Genomic DNA, 20,191 nt, shown 5'->3' with positions numbered 1-20,191 from the left:
TCTTCTCACTTTGACTTTCCTTGTGTTGTAGGTAGTTTAGATGACACCTGTATGTATGGCACAGGGATCCAATATCCCGTAGACTGAAGAATCATGGTAACCTAATTAGCAGACCTAGCTGTTTGGGACAAAAGTCCAAACAAGTCAAGTCAGAGGAGAGCGTCTTGAAAGGGTGCTACCAGCAACGGAGAGAATGGTCGCTCCCAGAGCCTCCTAGAGAAGAAACAAGGAAAGAGGACGTGGAAGAGGTTCTTCGGCAAACTCCAACACCGGAAAAGCAGAGGAGTTCCCCAGCCCCTACTGTCACCACGACCAGCACTCTGGACAATGCCTGGCGAAGCACTCCATCCCCGGTAAAAACACCACAAAATGATTCTTTGCCCAGAAGGAGTAATATTCCGGAGTATAGAAGGTCCCCCTGAGTCAGTATGGGTCCGTGGACAGGAGAGGCAGCCTGCAGAGAAGGGATTCTGGAAGTCCCTGGTCCTGGAAGCCTCTGAACACTCGAGAGGTCACTGAAGTCACAGAGGTGACAGAGACGATTGTTACAGAGATTGTAGAGGTGACAGAGTATCCTTCTTCAGGGAAAGGAGGTGACCCTATTGTTACTAGAACTGTTAGAGTCCTTACTGGAGCTGCTGGGGAACTTGCAGAGGTTATTCAATTTCATTTTCATTTATTTTACAGGTTTTTTTATTCCTATTTTTTATATACCATCATTTACCATTTTCATTTAACTGATTTTTAAGTCATTGTATCAACAAAGTTTCACAAATTTGTTCAGTTTCCAATTGAATAAAATTGTTCTGATTCTCAGGTGCAGAGTGATGGTCAATCGAGTTCAGACCAGGAATCAAGTCTAGATCAATGGAAGGTACTGTATACTGATCTCTCCTTAACCCTGCACTTCCTTTATGAAAACATTACAGCATATTGTCTGGATTCTCTTAAGGATGGCAGAAGTGTTGTGACTCTGAAAGATGAGTTCAGGGATCCGTTGAAATTCCAGCAAAATCTGGAATGCTGCTGACGTGGGTCTGCGAGATTGAGGAGCTGGCAGCCAATCAAAAACCACCCATCCTCAGAGTTTAAAGTGGTGAAAGCACAGCTGCAAGAACAGAAGGTATGTTACAAACCTTTAAAATGGTTAAGTTGTTGCCTATATAAACAAACAAACAATAAACTAAAAGATTCATATTTACATAACCTGTTGATTAAAAAGGCTACCCAATTTTAAAACCTTCTCATGTAATTTCTAATCCCATTCTTAAACTTTTCTGAACTGGGAAGCATACTGAGTAAGTTCATGCATATAATAAGCTTTCAATGCCTTTGTGTATGATATGGGAATGGGTGGGGAACAGGTAATTCACCTTTTTGAGATCTTTTGAGATCTTTGTTAGCTTAGTGAGTAAGGTAAAGCATACCTGAATGCCCACAATGATCCTCTGACACATGATACAAGTATTTGGCTTAAGTAACACAAAGATAGAACAAGGTGCATTATAAAGCTTGTAAATTCTCAGAAGGAGCAATATCTCTGTTTGCTTCTTAATACAAAGCATCTTTGAAGATGCAAAAGGGGGTGTTCTACAAAACTGTACTAGGAAGGGCAATTCCCAACATGTACTCCAACATGTTGTCGCTTCCTTGAAATATGACCCATCAGAGCATCTACTAAATTTGTGCTCCTATTGGCAACAGCACACTTTCTTATTAATGCATCATTTGCATCATAATTTATGTTTCGTGTAAGCTCAATTGGTAGAGCATTGTGTTATGATGCGCTATGGGTCTGATCCAGGAAACGCACGTGCTCATAAAATGTATAAGCACTATAAATATATAAATAATTAAAATGGTATAAATCACTTTCCAACTCATCTGTCAAATGCAATTAATTGGGCCTAAATGCACTTTGTGAAATGGAAAGTACATTTGCATGGATTTCACGTGGCCAGATGTGGGCCGGTTCTGGGCCGAAACTGCTTGTCTGGGAATAAACAGCTTTTTAGAGGAAAACAGCTCCTCATTTAAGGAATCCACAGCCTATTGGCTAATCATCAACATCTTTACACTAGCAATACTTTTGGATTGAACTATTTTGGAGTTAACACCAAAAAAATTCCATTTTATAAGAGAAGACCCTGACTTTTTGTGACAGGTGTGATTCAGCTTACAGCGATTTTCATTCATTCCTATAACGAGACACATCCCAGGATTGAGAACCACTTTCCTTGGTGGAAGCATAATACATTTCTTCAGCATAATAAAAATAATAATTTTCTTGTCCTGCAGCTCTTACAGCGCCTCGTAGAGGACAGAGAGCCAGTATGGAGACCATGATGCAGGAGGGTCCACACCTGGCAGAACAGCTTCAGGAAAATGACAGTGAAAAGCCCAAAGTGCAGCTTGCACAGCTCAAGCTCAAGTGGGGAGGCTCTAACTTCAGGGCGCCAACAGCAGGTCAGTCTGTTTGACACATTGGTCCATATTAAGGTCCAGGAAGACCCACGTTGTGTTTTAACAATTAATTCTGTTTTAACAGACACAGGACTCTGGAGGACATTCTGCCAAGAGCTCAGCTATTCCAGGAGATGACAGATAGACTTCAGCAATGGCTGATATCTGTGGATCAGGAATTAGCTGAGCTCGCTCTGCAGAAAGAGGGATGCTCCATCTGCAGGAAGCCACAGGACAAGCCCAAGGTCAGCAAAACATTAGAAAATATTTTGTTTAACCATTAATAATTTGTATACTACAAGATTTCAGTGTGGAATCAAAGTGTCTCTCTCTGTCACCTTATAGGCAGTAATGGAAGAGATAAAAGCTAAGAGTGTCGACCTGGGGAAACTCCAGCAATGTGCTCGTGAGCTCATGGAAAAGATTTCAGGTGGTGTTTTTTCCCATTTTGTGTCATTGTGTACACGGAACCATGCACAGTGCCCACAAGGACATGTTTCAAACATGTTTCTATCTTTCACATGCTAATCTAAAGGGAGGAAACCCAGCTGGTGCAGGAGCAGGTGGACAGTCTGCGTATCCGGTACTCAGTGGATGAGTCTGGGTAGTGCTGATGTCCTGCAAGGCTGGAACTGGCTTTGGAGGCATCTAGTCGATGTACCTCCAGTCAGGAAGACCTCCACATGTGGCTTGGTCGAATCGAGAGAGAGCTGCTTGCTCCTGCTGCCAAGAGCCAATCTGGGACGCAGTCTTGTGTTCTTCTGAGAGGCAGAAGGTAAGAGACAGTGGATACCTCAGGTTTCTAGAAAGTGTACTGTAAGTCACTTTGGATAAATACTGCGCTAAATGCCTACTTACATATCAGCCTGTTTGCATTTAATCAGCTGGAACAGGCTGTTGAGAAAGAGTTGGCTTGGTTTAAAGACACCTCACTGGCACTGGAGGAGCTCAGAGCCATTAATCTGGAACCAGACATCATCGCAGCCAAGTTCAATGAGCAGAAAGTTAGTTTTTTGCACGTTCACAATGATGTTATCTGTGCAATAAGCTAGAATTTCTGTAAAATTCTTAAAATAACCCATAGAATGTCTGTTTTTACCTTAGATACTTGCTGTAGAGATTCTGCAGCACAAGTTTAACATTGAGAAAATGGTGAAGATATTGGAACTCCTGCAGATGTACACTGGGGATGGGGAGACACTGAGACTCCTGGTAAGCTAATATTCATCCTTAATACCTTTTATAATATTTTGACATAAGAACCAACATAATACTACTGTCTTTTCCCCTCTGAAGTCTTCCATAGACACCTTACAGGAGCAGTATCGAGTCACTACTGCCACTAATTCCCAAGTCTTGCTTCAACTGGAACATGCTCAGTCGCTCTTGTCTCAGTTCTCAGAGGGCTATGCTGAGGTTTTACCATGGTTGCAGGAAACCAAAGCCCTTATTGGCCAGTTTACCCTGAACACCATCAGCTATGAGGCTTTCAGAGAACAACAGGACCTCTTACAGGTACTAAACAACTTACTTCTTCAGAGCAAGATATTAACAACAAATGCTCGTGTTTGGGCTCGCATTTGCTATAGTACAAGTTCAAGTTCAAACACATTGTCTTTTCGCATTGGGCATTTCACATTGGAAACACATTGGTAATCATTAGTTGTTTCAGACAAAGCAATACAAAGATCAATGTTTGATCATGTTTCTGCATAACTTCCAAACAGAGAATCAGGGAATCCACAGCAGAGCATAAGCCACTGATAGCACGACTGATCATGCTGGCCCGGCGTCTATCAGACCTGAATACAGCTCAGGGACAGGAGTTTCTGCCAGAAAGCTAGGGACACTGAAGACCAGCACCTGTCCATCAGAGACAGGGTTCGAGAAGCTGCTGGAGTACTGGAGGAGTCTCTGCCCCGCTATACACAGGTGACACACATGTAGATTCCTGGTTTATATGATCATATTTTATTTATCCTATAGAAAACAATTGGAGAAGTAGTTTGAATGCTGTAAAAGCCAATGTGAGAAGTCACACGGGAAAGAATGGGATTTTGGCTGAAGTTGCTTGTGGATGGCATCTGCAGTGATACTATGTTCCTCTTGTGGGCCACATGGCCTTCAACGTGTTCTTTGGATAAAAATTATGAGGCAAATACACCAAATAGACACTTTGTTATATGATTTTGACATATGCTGGTTGGCAGTATGCCACCCTTACAAGAGAACAAGAGACCAGTTAATACGGTGAAGAGTTAGGGAGTATTGGGAGGAGAACACCTGCAATAAGATCATTGGTTGAAACTGTATGAAAGGGTGAGCTGTGAGTGAGTCAGATGTTCTGCAGATCTCAGATTTATTGTCTTCTTGCAATAAAGGCTAATTTTGACTTCTTGAACTCTGCCGCCTCAGCAATATTTTACAAGACAGAAAAGACTTTTTTTCCATAAAACATACTGGAGAATCCAGCTAAATTGGCTTCTTATGGTAGTTGGTTTAACATGGTTTGTAGTTATAAATCAAACGTTCTTAAAATGTCAAACCTCCATAGAGGGGACCTACTGTACTTTTGATGAATGCCCCAAAATGTCATTTTAGATGCTGGGACTAGTGTACTGACCACTTTAAGAAGGATTAAAAAAATAACCTGTTATTAAAAGCTTTTTCATAACTTACAGTATATCAGTTTATACCGTTCCGGGGACTGAAACCCATGAACTCGGCGTGCTAACGTCACGCTCAGTTGAGCTAAAGGAATGCAACCCATGATGCAATACACTGATATAACCCATTTTCAAAGTAGCCATATGTTTTAATTTGTTAAAGTGGCAATAAAAAGACAACACTGTCACATTTTAGCTGCATAAATGCTAGCTCACTCCTGAAACTCTCTATGTCCTTGCCAGCTGAATGAGAGGATGACTCTGATTGGAGAAAGACTGGAGCGGCTGTGTAGTCACCTGCAGGCCTCAATGGCTCTTCAAGGCCTCACCCCACGAATTCAGGAGCAGCTACAGGACAACAAGCACACATTGTCTGAGCTCTCCAAAATGGATCTGGACCTCAGTAGTGTGAGGACACAGGCTCAGGAGCTCCTGTCCAACACAGGGGCTCTCGCGGATAGTTCTATTGGCTCGGGTACATCAAACATGAATTATCTTCTGGCACATACAGCTTTATATGCTAAAACATCTCATAAAGATTATTATTTCATAAGCATGGTCTGTCTATGATGATCTTGGTAATTTCAGCTATCCAAGAGCGGGTTTGCAGTCTAACGAGCCGCTGGGAGGAGGCTCAAAGACAAGCTCAGGAGAGGGAGAAGTGGCTTCTCAATCTCCTGGATCTAGCGGTCAGGTTCTGGAATGATGTGAGTGACATGACATCTGGCCTGAATGATGCCCAGCAAGCTGTTCTGGACCTCAACTCCAATCGATCAGATTCAGAGACCATCCGACAGAGCCTAGAGAGCATGCAGGTAGGCTACAAAAATGATACTGCACTCAATGTTACTCTGCTCTTTCCTATTCCAGGCTGGCCCTTGCTGGTTTAGTGCTGGTCTAGCTGGACCAATGTAATATTACTAGTTTTACTTTTAATATACATCACATGTTTTTAACAGAACATATGCTCATTACCTGGTTTTGTACATTCAGCAGGGTTATTTAAGAATATTTCCTCATTGCATCCTGAAATTTTTGAACCATCCAAACTCTCTTATCCTTCCTTCTCAGACACTCAGGGAGGACATTGATTCTCTACAAGGTGACCTGGACACACTGGGAATTCTGGGAATGGAACTCATGTCAGCATGTGGTGACACAGACAAGCCAGAGGTCACCAAAAGTTTGGATGAGGTTTGTATTTGAAACTGAAATGAGACTAATCCTCACAGAGACTGTTGTGTATCATGTGGTCATTTGTTCACATCTCACTGTCCAGCTGTCTCTTTCTGCAGCTTTATGGAACATGGAACAATCTCAGTAAGATCTGGACAGAGTGCAACCGTAAGTTAGAGGAATGTTTGCGAATGGCTCTCCATTATCAGGACAGTATGCAGGTGAGTAAGCCGCAAAGAACAAGTTTCAATTCCTTTCATTTCAAAGTCATTTTTTCTTTTTTTTCAGATTGGACATGTCCTGGCCAGGATTTCTAAAATGTCCTGGTTTTGGCTTTATTTTCCTTTATTTGATGTTCTCTCTATTGTCCTCATAAACTTTATGTATGCATATTTGCATTGCTTTGACCGCTCTCTGTTGATCCCACCTTCTCGTACGCTACGATTGGTCGATTGTGTACAATGCCTACATGCTATTGGTCAAGCTACTTTTCAGTCATTACCTTCAGCAAGTATGAAAACAACATAGAAAATAAATGCTTATGGTCACCCTACCTAATGAAATTAGTACTTACTGTACAACACTTCAAAACACAATCCCAAAGAATAGTGAGTTCATTACTTTTTCAATCTTGTCTCATCCAGTGGTGGTAGGTCTCTTTCTACAGTTGTATTATTTCAATATTCAGATTCATTGTAGTATTTCAATATTCATGCCTCCATGTGGTTGTAGTGATGAGACTTTAAAAGACTGGCCAATTTTTGGCCAATTGGCAGGACTTTTGGATGCCCGTCTAGAGAGACCAAAGCTACCCATTGAGAATTTGGGTTAAAGTCTGCATATTCCAGTGAATTCTCTTCTTGGTTGGACTGACTTCATGAAACAATGGAGGAAATCGACAATGTGCCTTTATAAATATTCATACACTGTAGAGTGGGTCAAGAGAACACTACAAAAGCACGTTTACAAATGTGACCTTCTATTGAAGGGTCTCTTTGAGTGGCTGAAGTCTGCAGAGCTGAAATCCACCGAAGGTTTCTCAGTGGGATCTGACCTGGGATCAGTTAAAGAGCAGCTATGTGACCTGAAGGTTAGTCCACACTTACAACTTACCTTGAGAAACTGAAAACTGTGTCACAAACAAATTAGTGGTGATTCCATCACCTCTTCTTTCAGGAATATAAGCGAGAGCTCTATCAGAAGAAGATCGAGATTGAGAGTCTAAACCATCGCTTTGTGTGTCGCCTCTCCCCGGGCACTGAGCGGCCTGGGTCCATCTCTCCACTGAGTGACTTCCGTCAGCGATGGGACGATCTGGAGTCAGAGACTGTCAGTAGACAGGTAAAATCACAGCTAAATCTCAAAGAAAAATACTGTTTTTCATAATAGTACTTCAACGAGAGTGTTTTCGTGCAGCACCAGTTGGAGTGTGCACTGCTGGGCTTGGGTCAGTTCCAGAACACTCTCGATGAGCTGCACGCCTGGCTCTTCCACACAGCTGACCTTCTGCAGGCCTCTCAGCCAATCAGCATTGACCTGCAGACCTGTGAGATAGAGCTAGCCAAGCACAAGGTACAAACACAAACTCCGTGTTATCATTGGTATGTTTTTATATGCACGTTCTTGCCAATGTTGTGTCCGCACTTTTGCAGTGATTTTTGCTCATATCGAGTGAAACACTATGTACTGCTTACTGAATGCTGCACAGATCTACTGTATCCCAACCAAGGGGTGTTAGAATGTAAGAACCTAACGTTCTGGCAATGTTCTCTCAACGTTGAACAACAGTTCATTTCCAGAAATGTTTTAGTTGGATGTTCTAGCATTTTTTTTTAAATGTTCCCATTCCCATAATGTTTTCATGTTTCCTTAACATTCATATATCCAAGAAAAAAACAAAAAACAAGTAACCCTGGCTGTAAGCCTGAAACTCACATTTCCTTTAAATGAATCACTCATCAGATTGTTAGATTAGAATGTTGTACCTGGTGAAATCATGTTCACTCCAGATACTGCTTACTGTATCCTACACAGTCTGTACTGTTTACTAGTTACTACGTGTTTTTGTGTTCCTTTAGGTTCTGCGGAACGATGTGATGTCCCATGTGCACACGGTAGACTCTCTGAACCTGGCCGGCAGAAACCTGATGGAGTCTGGGGCAGGAGACAGTTCACATGTCCTGCAGACTCGTCTGGAACAGCTGAACGAACGCTGGGAATTTGTGCGCTGTGAGACAGAGCGCAGACAGCTAGAGCTGGAAAATAACCTCAGTCAGGTGACCACAAACACCAGCTAATCAGAATTCCTGGTTTGAAAAAAAGACACAGTCCAGTTTTGAGTGAAAAAAGCATTGTAGATTATTTTGGCAATGTTCAATTCAAAACTGAGGTGCATAAGCTCAGATCAACGACCAGTTCGTTCCAAAATTAAGTACAGAACCTGTGCATAATGAGATGTTAATAAGAAGGAGGATTTTTCCTCACATTGTTACACTTTTGAGTAGATTATTTTAAGTTAGTCTGTTGAATTGTTTACCAGTTGCATTGAATGATTAATTAATAATTTAATTAATTAAATTGGTCATGAAATTAAAAATCAAATAGTTTTGCAATAGAATGCAATAGAAGCGTATTCCTTAAGTGTGAGTGTGTATCCTAAACTCAGCCCTTATAACTGTATTGCAGGTTCAGGATGTGAGCATGGAGGTCCAGGATCTCCTGCAGTGGCTGGAACACACAGACCTGAGGCTGTCGTCCAGTAAGACGGTGTGGGGAATGCCAGACTCTGCCAGCGAGAGACTGAGCGCTCATTTGGTAATAAGCACTTAAATGCTGCACGCTGAACTTGGAGTGTTAACCTTGCAAACTGTGTTTATAAAACACTGAAGTCTGATTTCTGTATCTTGTGTCGCAGGAGTTGTGTAATGAGATGGATTCTAAAATGCACACTTACACAAATGTGCGCAAAGCGATCCTCAGGATGCTGGAGGGCCGTGAAGTGGCCCGGGGCTCCAGCACGGAGCATAGCTTATGCATGCTGGAGCAGAAGTGGAGCGCTGTCTACGCGAAAATGCAAGAAAGAAAGGTGATGACAGCATTTTCTGCATAATTATAGCCATCTACAGATCACATAAAGCTTTGAGAATTTAATTTTAAAAAGATTTGATACATATTACATATATATAGTTTGGTTTAGGAACCAATTCTCACTATTTTGCTTATTAGCATGCGTATTACTAGCATATTGAGTGTTTATTGGTACTTATAAAGCACATATAAATGCCTTATTCAACATGAACAAATTTTAGATCCCTGAATCGTAAAAACCCCATACCTAAACTTAACAACTACCTTAGTGACTATTAATAAGCAACTAATTAGGAGGCAAAGGTCGTAATAGAATGTGATAGAATTGGACCCCAAACTAAAGTGTGACCAATTTAAAAATTAGGATAGCACTTAAAAGTAAGGCCTCATTAGTGAACATTAACTGACACATTAAATAACATAAACTACAATGAGCAATACATTTGTTACAGAATTGATACATATTTGTTAACATTAGTTCCTTTAGTTTTAGTTAAAATACAGCTGTTTATTGTTAGTCCATGCCAGCGCGAATAAATAATATTAAAATGTATCACTTTTGATTTGAATAAAATATGAATAAATGTTGACATTAACATTTATTGAGATGAATAAATGCTTTAGAAATGTTTTTCATTGTTAGTTGATGATAACTAATGAAGTTATCTACTATTAACAAATGGAACCTTGTTGTAAAATGTAACCGAAGTATCTAGAATGGCTAATCTCAAAGAAACAAAATACTTTTCCATCAGTGTTTTAAAAATAATTTTATGTTATGATATGGAATTGCTTGTAAATGGTGTGCAACATTTATTGAAGTATTGAATGTGCGTTGTATGTTTTATTTTAGTTTTATTACAGTTAGATTTATTTTTTGTATTTAACCTGTAAACTGTCACTCACGTTTTTGAAGATAGACATATATGTGCATGATACAAACCTAAATTTTTATAATTAATGACTGAAAACATTTTGTAACATGATTTTGATGTACCATTTACATGGTAATGCAATGTCTGATTTTAAAATGGGTTTTAAAGGATGAATTTTGAGATTTTATGTTTTCAAGTGATAGATAACTTCTGATGATTTCTAAAATGTGATCGAGAAAAAGGCAACGAGGGAGTATTTTTTTTAAACAAAGGTCAAAGCTCCTTTTGTAATGTAGATTTCTGAGGGTGCACTCTTTTCATAAATTCATCTATTACTTTTCCTACATATTTTTTAACAAAACATATTTGTATAATATATATTTGGGAGTCTTAGACCTTTCCAACGATATATAGTTTGTCAAGATTAGATTAGATTTGATTGTAATATAGTATAGTCAACGTCGGCGTCCCGTATACGGGACGGGGTGACATTTAACAGGTTAAAGTAACAGTTTATTCTAAGTACCGTTTTAGTTTAGTCAACTATTATATCCCTGATTTTTTAGGCAAAGTTAACAGAGGGACTTGGTCTGGCCAAGGAGTTTAACAGTAATGTCCAGGACCTGCTGACCAAAATGGCCAAGTGTGAGGAGACCATAAACACTCTGTCTGTGCCCAGCTTCATCCTGGACACCGTCTGCGCTCAGCTCCAGGAGCACAGGGTACGTGCGTCTGTGTGTGTGTGTGTGTGTGTGTGTGTGTGTGATGCTGTGAGTGTCTGTGTGATCCAGTCGTGCTGTCTCTAGGTGCTGGTAGGTGAGGTGCAGTCTTACGGAGAGAGGAAGACGAGCGTGGAGACCGCTGCCACACGTCTGTCGGAGCTCAGCAGGAAGGAAGACTGTGATGTGGTGCAGAACCTGATCATGACCGTTCAGGACCGATACAAGAAACTCCTCCAGCACACCACAGACCGGGGGAAAACACTCGAGGACGTCAGAAGACATGCTAAACAGGTATCGACTTCTCATATGAACTACAACACTGACAGAAAGAAACATTCGGCAAATACTAAACTTCTGTGCTTTTGACCTCCACAGTTCAGTGAATCATGGCACTTGCTGGTGGACTGGGTGACGGAGGTTGAGCAGACGCTGGACACACACAAAGAGATCTCTGTGTCGCAGGAAGAGATCAAACAACAGCTCACTGAACAGAAGGTACGTCACATCTCAGGACTCAGCAACGATGGTCTGCTGCACCTGTCACAACTTGCTGTAAAAAAAAAAAAACAGTAAAGTAAAAATGTGTGTATAAACCACACTGTAAATTTCCCCACAGAAGCAGTCAGTCCAGTCATAAGGTGGATTTGTATATTTTCAGGAGTTCCAGAAGCTGCTCCGCTCGAAGCGGCCGATGTACGAGGCCTGTCTGAAGAGTGGCCGCTCGCTGCAGGAGAAAGCCCAGAGTCCTGAAGACACGCAGCACCTGGAGAACATGCTGTCTGAGCTCAGAGACTCGTGGGACACCATCAGCGGTAAATCCAGCGAGAGGTGAGCCGACCGGAGCTGTGTAGTGTGCTGTGAGTCTGTTTCTGAGCTCTGAACGCTGCTCTTCTGTCCCAAGGCAGCACAAGCTGGAAGAGGCTCTGCTGTTTTCAGGCAGATTCACTGACGCTCTGCAGGCTCTTAATGACTGGCTGTACAGAGCCGAGCCACAGCTGGCTGAAGATGTGCCTGTCTGCGGGGAAAAAGAGCTGGTCAACAATCTGATGGACACGCACAAGGTACAGCACGTCTCAGATTAAAATGAGTTCTTTTTATTTTACATTCTCCATTAAAAGGCCTTTCAAATTACATATGAGTTGTTGGAATTGGACACAGAATAACTTAGCAAAACCTGTTTGGAGTCAGTGAAGAAAAATCAGTGAAGAAAAATCAAGTTAAAGTTTTCTGAAAGCAAAATCACTTAGCAACATTGCATCTTTTCCTCCAGTTCTTTTCTTAATAATCATTACTATATTAATAATCATAATACAGCTATTTTATATTTGATCTCTGTTGTTATAAATAAGAACAGATGCAATAAGAACAAATGTAATAATGAAACAAGCATTCACGTAAGAAAAATAAATAATCAAAAGAAATCAACAATGTGTTCATTAATAAATTGCAATAAAAATAAAAAAACAAATAAATTGATTATTAAAACTACAAAAGCAGTTCAGTCAAGAGCAGCAAGTGAGTCACTCTTTTCTTTTATTGTTTAATGCAAAAGAACAACAACAGTAGAACAAATACAAGAAAGAAACAAATAGACCTAGTGCATTACTTTTTTCATTTTACATCTAATACAAAGACAAATAAGGATAATCATGTGCTATTTGTAGCATCTTAATCACTAGACAAGTGATTTACAAATTAATAAAAAAAAAAATTGAAAAACTCAAATCTGACCAAAATCTTAATTTTTCACGTTTTATTTTTGTCGCTCAACATTGGCCGGTGCACATTCCGACTCATGTTGCCAGCACGGGTCTCCCATGAAGTCAGTGTGTTGTATTTTAGTCTATAGTCTGCTGTAGGTGATGCTCTGATGCGCAGGTGTTCCAGCGGGAGCTCGGGAAGCATGCCGGCTGTATCCGCACACTGAAGCGCTCGGTCCGGGATCTGACGCGGAGCAGCACGGCCGATGCACACCGGCTGCAGGAGCAGATGGAGGAGCTGGAGAGACGCTGGGAGGCTGTGTGTAAACTCTCTGTGTCCAGACAGACTCGACTAGAAGCCGCGCTGCAGCAGGTGCCAGCACACACACCTGATGATCACAGCTTCACCTTCAGTCACTAACATTTATACTTACATCTATGCATTTAGCTGACACTTCAATCCCAAGCACTTACATAACATTCAAAGTTCTGTAGTGTTGTTACTGTTAACATCAATACGACTGAATATTCAGTAAGTTATAAAGGTTTTTCAGTACGTTTTTTTATTTGTATTATTATTGTATAACTGACTAATTACTAAAACTGAAATCAAAACAAAAAGATATTTTAAAATGGAAAAACAAAAAAAAAAATGGCTAAAATATACATTCAAGGTACATTAAGATATATTTGATAATCCCAACATATTGCACACTACAGGAAAAAATTCTGAAAAGTCACTGTACATTATTTATACCATACACATTCACATTGTACAGTACATTCAGACATATTTGATATTCCCAAAATGTCTAAGTCTGTTAGTTTAAGTACTTAAATAACTAAAACTCAAAACAAAAATAAACATTCAAAAAAGCTAAACTAATAAAAATGACAAAAAAGTACTAGATTTAACTTAAATTAAAATAAAAAAGAATTAAAATACAAAGTATGATAATACAAAAAAAAAAATTCTTAATGGTGATGAATGTACATATTCCAACACATTCGTTCTCAGGCGGAGGAGTTCGATGGGATGGTTCACTCGTTCCTGGATCATCTTTCGGATGTTGAGAGGGTCCTGAAGTACGGAGTGCTGCCTGAGGAGGAGCAGGCTCTTCTGGCATTTCTTACCTGTCACCAGGTACGGTGGACATGGACTCATTTAATAGTCCAGTCCAGAGAGTTGTACAGTATCATCTGAGTTTCACAACGCTCTCTTTGTGATCTGCAGGAGTCGATGAGCTCCTTGAACGCTCAGCAGACGGCGCTGGAGAACATTCAGAGACTGGGAGAGGAGATCCTGTCCTCCTGCCATCCAGACTCCGTCATCACCATCAGATCATGGACCAGCATCACAAACACTCGCTATGAAGAGGTGATTACTAGATATTAATTAGTTCAAATCTGTTGACAGTTGTGATTGGGCAAAACCATTGGGTTCTGGAAGTCTCATTCGTTTTTCTATAAAGGCATGATAATTGAAAAAACTGTAAAACTGAAACAAAAATAAAAATCTTGTCACATAAATCAATATGATGTTTATAACAGCACATCAGATAAATATCAGTTGTCACTCTATATCTCCAATAACATGTCTTAGTGAGATAGCAGGAACATCAGGAGCAGACAAATCAACTGCTAAATGATGTGCATGTGTTATGTGTGTGATTTCATGGTTCAGGTCGAGACGTGGGCGAAGCAGCAGGCCGCGAGGATCCAGAGCACGCTGTCTGCTCTCGAGGCAGAGAGAGAAGAGATCCAGCGATTACTGAACTGGATCTCCTCCGCTGAAGAGACTCTCGGTCTGAAGGAGCAGGAGCCGCTGCCTGAGGACCTCGAGCTCACCGCTGATCTCATCACACAACACACGGTAAACACAGAAATACAAACTGTATTTTGAAAATACTTGCATGTATTTATGTGTATATATTTATATTAATATAATTTATATTAGAAATAAATCTTGTTAATATATAAACATAACATATTTTAAATACTGTATATAAATGCATGCATGTGCATTTATATATACATAGTACACATATATTATTTAAACAAAATCTTTTACTTTGGATGCGATTAATCTTTGAGAGCACTAATGATGACAGAAGTTTCATTTTGGAGTGAACTGTCCCTTTAAGAAAAACAAAACTGTAAATAAAATGTTGGTACTTTATCCTGACAGAAGGAAGAGCTTCATTTAAAAATTACAGTTTTGATAAGGTTTGACACCTGTGTATCAACTTCAAAACCCTTTATAAAATCAGCCAAATCAACATCAGTTTTCATCCCGAAGGTCCTGACAATTATTATTATTATTATTATTATTATTATTATTATTATTATTATTATTATTATTATTATTATTATGTTTCCTGTTTTGTTCTGGGTCTCAAACAAAAATATGTGAAGTAATACTAATCCAAAATAAAAAATAAAAATACAAAAAATCCATCAGATGCATATGTACATCATTAGTTAAACTAAAACACCAGTTTTGCAGTTTTGTTACTTGAAATAAAATAAATGTTAACTAAAATAAAATAACTTGTTTAATTTCAGCCAGTTGCCTAAGGCTCACTTCTCATTTACATTTAGCTTAACTTAATAAAATAACATAACCTAAAACTGAAATAAATAGAAATAAAAACTATATAGACATTTTTTTTAAAAGAAAGTTGAAAATATGAAAACATAGACACGTACAAACCCACAATAAAAAAAATATCAGAGCAGATCCGCCACTAAAAAACAAAACCATGCTGAAGGTTCAAGGTCAAGAAATGTTACTGATTTCTTTTTAAGGATTTCATGGATGAGATGAAAGGGAAGCTACCAGAAATCGAAAACGCCACACAATCCTGTAAACACAAGCTGGTTCCCAAGCAGCAGGTTTCTCCCAGTCGCAAGACACCAGCAAGTGAGTAAAGAATCTGTGTGAGTACTGCGTGCATGTCTTCAGCTGTAATCTCTGTGGACTGTATTCACTCATAGAGAGGAGAGGCACAGCGAAGCCCCCGCCATCTGTTCCTCTTCCACTGGAGAAGCTGGACCCTCAGACACCTGTGATGTGTCAGCTGCTGAGTCAATGGAGGAAACTCTGGCTCCTGGCCCACGGCAGACAGAGCAGACTAGAGGAACATCTGCAGAGGCTGAAACAGGTGATCAAAACTGCGCTGTAACTTTGATAAAATAATACATCTGTGTTTGAGTCCATGTGATTTTCTATGAACGGTCTCTTTAACTCATGCAGCTGGAGGAGTTTGCTAATTTTGACTTCAACATCTGGCGGAGAAGATACATGCAGTGGATAAGTCACCTCAAATCCCGGATACTGGATGTTTTCCGTAGCATTGATCGAGATCAGGATGGCCGGATCACTCACAAGGAGTTCATCGACAGCGTGCTGGCCTCTAGTGAGCATTAAAATGATTTTTTGCATCAAGTTGTTTGGGTGAATACCCATATCCAAAAATATGTGTACATGCTTTACATTTCCATTTATGAAATTGTCATATGAATTAAAAACATACATGAAAAGTATTAGAAATCAGAACAATTTCAAGTGTATAAATAAAATATATGTAATATATACATGTGATATATTTTAAGATTTTTTATGTCCGTCCTAAATCCAGTCCATACATGTAGATATTATGAATAAATATAAAAAATAGACATGTATTTACATACATCTATCTGTATGTGTATATACTGTAAATATATGTGTGTATGTATATATATATTTATACTTTTATATTTTTTTATATATATGTTGTTTTAATAGAGTTGCACACACACACACACACACACATATAAAATATATATATATTGCTGACATAGGTAGTTGCATCAGATAATACTATATAAATATGAGCACATATATATATATAACTAATATATGTAAATAATTTAATATATGTTCTAAGCATATCTTCATCCACCCAGATAATTTACATATGTGAATATTTCATATTGCCTTGTCAGGTGAGCATATTATGTAACTGTTTGCAATATTTGACTTTGCATATGTACAGAGTTTCCCACCAACTCTCTGGAAATGACTGCGGTTGCTAACATATTTGATGTTAACGCCGATGGATTCATTGACTACTATGAATTTGTGAGTGCCCTCCATCCAAGCCGAGACCCTTACAGAAAGCCGGTAGATGCAGACCAAATCAATGAGGAGGTGTGTGTAGCTCTGTTTCTATAATCTTTCTTCACTGAGTATTCCTGTAAGACGACTAACAGAAACCTGACTTCTGCAGGTGAGTCGTCAGGTCTCTCAGTGCAACTGTCCAAAGAGATTTCTAGTGGAGCAAGTTAGCTCAAATCGCTACAGGGTGAGTGGAAATCTGTTTTTCAGTACAAATAATGCTGTCTATACCTGATATTAACACCTGGACTGATATATCAATGCAACACGGACTAAAAGAACCAAAAACAGGACATGATGTCACAAGATTCGACCGTAAAAAGGACAGAATGTACAGTACAAGCATATCTGGTTCTTGTGAATGCTAAACAAACCAGGGCTATGTTTCCCAGAAGTGTTTCTAAGCCTAAGTACACTATACAAGTCACCAGTGGTCCCTAAGATCAACTTATCTCACAATGCTTTAAAGAAACACAGCCCAGGACTGAATGGAGTATACACACAGACTTAGTGCCGTCCGAATGCTCAGGTCAGATGTTGATACCAGGTGTATATATATATATATATCCATGACTAGTCTGCACGCCTGATGCTATGTCTGTGATCTTCACCAGTTTGGCGACTCTCAGCAGTTGCGGATGGTTCGTGTTCTCAGAAGCACTCTGATGGTTCGAGTCGGCGGTGGATGGACGGCATTAGATGAGTTTCTAGTGAAGAATGACCCCTGCAGAGGTCAATATCTCCCACTTATTCCAAATCTGCTTATTGTAGGTGAAATCAGAGGACAAACTTTCGCTATTTTCTGTGTAATATTATCTAACGGGTCACACTTTAGATTTGTTGCCTACAATTTTTCCCTCCTAATTCTTGCTTACTAATAAAACTTATTCCGCAAGGATGCATTTTAGGTCTTGTGCTGTGAGTAAAGACTGTTATGCATCACACACAGTAAAGGGACGCACAAACCTGAAGATAAAGGCGAAGTATCTGTCTCCGGACGGGTTCGAGGCGTCGGGCCGCAGAGGCAGTGCTAAAGGCCTGACCGTCAGCAGATCCAGCTCCAGTCTGAGTTTATACAGCAGCGCTTCGGCTCCCAGCAGCCCACTGACACGCAAGGTACAGCAGCTAACCGCTCACTAAACCATATTCATACAGTACATACATGCTGTTTATTGTACCTGTGAGTCACTGCTCAGACTGATTTTAATAAAGTAATTCTGACATAGGCATTGCTACGCAGAAGTTTCTCTGGTGAGAGGTGCATTCGACCCAGGAGCTCTATCGCAGCTTTAGGGAGCGAGCATTTCTCTGCCGACATCGACTCTCCTTCACCTACAGGTTAAACACACAGCTCTGCCTAAGTCTGCATTTACCATAAAGTGTCTGGTTTTCGCCTAAAAAATATCTATAAATATCTAGATATCCTAAATATCGTGTACAGTACTGAATCAAAAATACAGTAACATTTTGAAATATTGCTGTTTTTTTTTTTACTATACGGTGAAATGTTATTTATTTCTGTGATGCTCCGCTGTATTTTCAGCATCATTCCTCCAGTGTTCAGTGTCACATGATCTTCAGAAATCACTCTGATATGATGATTTATTATCATTATCAATGTTAAAAACTGTTTTGGAAACAAAACAAATATTTTTTTTTGTCCTGCATGTCATGTGCAGGGCTCCGTAATTTTAAATATTAGTGTAGTGAAAAGCAAGATCATTGTGTTTTATTTTGACCTGAGTCCTAGTTTCACATGTTAATTTTAAGAGGACTTGGGCCAAGTCGCAGTAGATTATTAGCACATTGAGTGATTTTGTGATTTGTTTTCTTCAGAAGCGGTAGAAAGACCACCAACATGAACACATCTTGTCCCGTACTATGAGCTCAACCAGGCAGACGATCCTGATCCGCTGGATGGACAGAAACCACTCGAGCAGACCTCAGATCAGTGGACACAGCTGGTCACTAGTGCTCTGAGGTGTGTTACACCATCCGTTTCATAGCATAGCATTGACTTTTTACCTTCACAGACTTTGTTTTTACAAAACGGACTCCTTGCTTTGTGTGTAACGAGAGAGCGCTGGAATGTTTCGCATGGGTTTGAGCAGCACGACGCCTGTAGTATCAAAGAGCAATAGCTTATGTAGTGCTTTACACAGTATACATGTATATGCACAGCTCTCTTTATTTTCTGTAGTTGCCTGATGCAGGGACAAATGTTCAATCTGACCCTGTGTCCTCCACTGCCTTTGTATCAGTTTCACGACACAGATAGTGATGCAAAATACAAACCAAAATACTGCTGTCTGATGGTTTAGGCTTTATGATACGCAGAGCTTTTGGGGTCCATGTTAATGTTTTGTGTAAGTGTGGCTATTATATCCTCAGGTCTGAAGTTCTAGAATATTTCAGGGTCTAGATTATGAATTTAAAGACCACATGATATATACCAGCAACATGTCACTGTTAGCAAATAATAAATACTGGTTAACGGTGGTAAATGAGCCCCAGAAATACATGACTTTGCTTACATTTCCTGAAATGTGTAAATAGCAAATAGCAAAAAGCAAAACCAGAAATACAATTGTTCCAGGTACATTTTTACATGACATGTCTACAAGAGTTGGTATAAGCTAGTTTATAGTTGTTCCTCATTGCAGATTCAGATTTATTTAACAGCACAGTGTCATGTAAAAAAAAAAAAAATGAAGTAAAGAAAATGTGCTTATGGATACACAATGGTTGCAAAATGACCTTGTGTTGGTTAAAGCACATTTCATGGCAGTTCTGAATTAAAAGGTCTGGTGTCTGATGCTAAACGGCATGATCTAATGTCTCCAAAACAGTTAAATGTGACCGTGGCAATGTTTCATTACACTGGTTGTTGGTAAAATATTCTGACTTTTCATCTGTCAAATCTAACCTGTATTGTTTACAAAAGGAAATGTGTGATAAAAACACATTTGCTGAAGCAAGCATGCCATTTTAGCTTTCTAATAACTTTACCAGGTGTGCTACTGAGCAAGTTTACTGCGTCAAAAATGCCACACATACTGAGCTGATTATGCGATGCAAATGACAAAATGCATTCATTTACATGTAATCCACCATGGTAAAATTATTCTGTATTGATAACAGAGTGTTGCGCAAGACAACATGCAAATTCTGTGTGAAAAGGAACAAAAGTTTTTAGCGTTTACTGTTCATTTCATCTGGAAACTGCAATCAAATGTAAGCAGAGTCACGTTTAACTGTACTGTCAATAGTCTTATTATAGCTTAATCGTAAAAAAACTATCTGCCATGATTCTTTGATAAACACTAGAAGTTGGAGCTTA

At 39.6% G+C, this 20,191-nt stretch overlaps 1 protein-coding gene and 1 long non-coding RNA gene across 2 annotated transcripts; both read left to right on the top strand.

Annotated features, from left to right (window-relative positions):
- The first annotated feature begins 422 nt into the window (after positions 1-422).
- On the top strand, positions 423-1,017 carry LOC113059611 (uncharacterized). The gene is made up of 3 exons (XR_003278104.1): positions 423-655; positions 818-874; positions 953-1,017. It is a non-coding gene; the product is annotated as an uncharacterized LOC113059611 (long non-coding RNA).
- A 1,316-nt stretch (positions 1,018-2,333) lies between these two features.
- Positions 2,334-19,560, top strand: LOC113059470 (microtubule-actin cross-linking factor 1-like). Its single transcript, XM_026228001.1, has 36 exons — positions 2,334-2,431; positions 2,549-2,708; positions 2,999-3,046; positions 3,135-3,238; positions 3,329-3,467; positions 3,568-3,675; positions 3,760-3,978; positions 4,276-4,395; positions 5,373-5,604; positions 5,718-5,944; positions 6,201-6,323; positions 6,425-6,526; positions 7,294-7,395; positions 7,482-7,646; positions 7,722-7,877; positions 8,384-8,581; positions 8,991-9,119; positions 9,220-9,390; positions 10,834-10,989; positions 11,074-11,280; positions 11,365-11,484; positions 11,648-11,817; positions 11,891-12,050; positions 12,868-13,062; positions 13,708-13,833; positions 13,924-14,067; positions 14,374-14,562; positions 15,498-15,612; positions 15,687-15,853; positions 15,946-16,108; positions 16,730-16,884; positions 16,964-17,038; positions 17,466-17,583; positions 17,801-17,967; positions 18,078-18,189; positions 18,688-19,560. Exons 1-36 carry the CDS (start codon positions 2,334-2,336, stop codon positions 18,711-18,713), a joined length of 5,166 nt encoding a protein of 1,721 aa, XP_026083786.1. The 3' UTR covers positions 18,714-19,560.
- Positions 19,561-20,191: the final 631 nt, after the last annotated feature.

This window comes from Carassius auratus, chromosome 41 (assembly GCF_003368295.1).
Source record: "Carassius auratus strain Wakin chromosome 41, ASM336829v1, whole genome shotgun sequence".
In the NCBI taxonomy this organism is placed as follows: Eukaryota; Metazoa; Chordata; class Actinopteri; order Cypriniformes; family Cyprinidae; genus Carassius; species Carassius auratus.
This window is presented reverse-complemented; position numbering and strand designations above follow the sequence as displayed.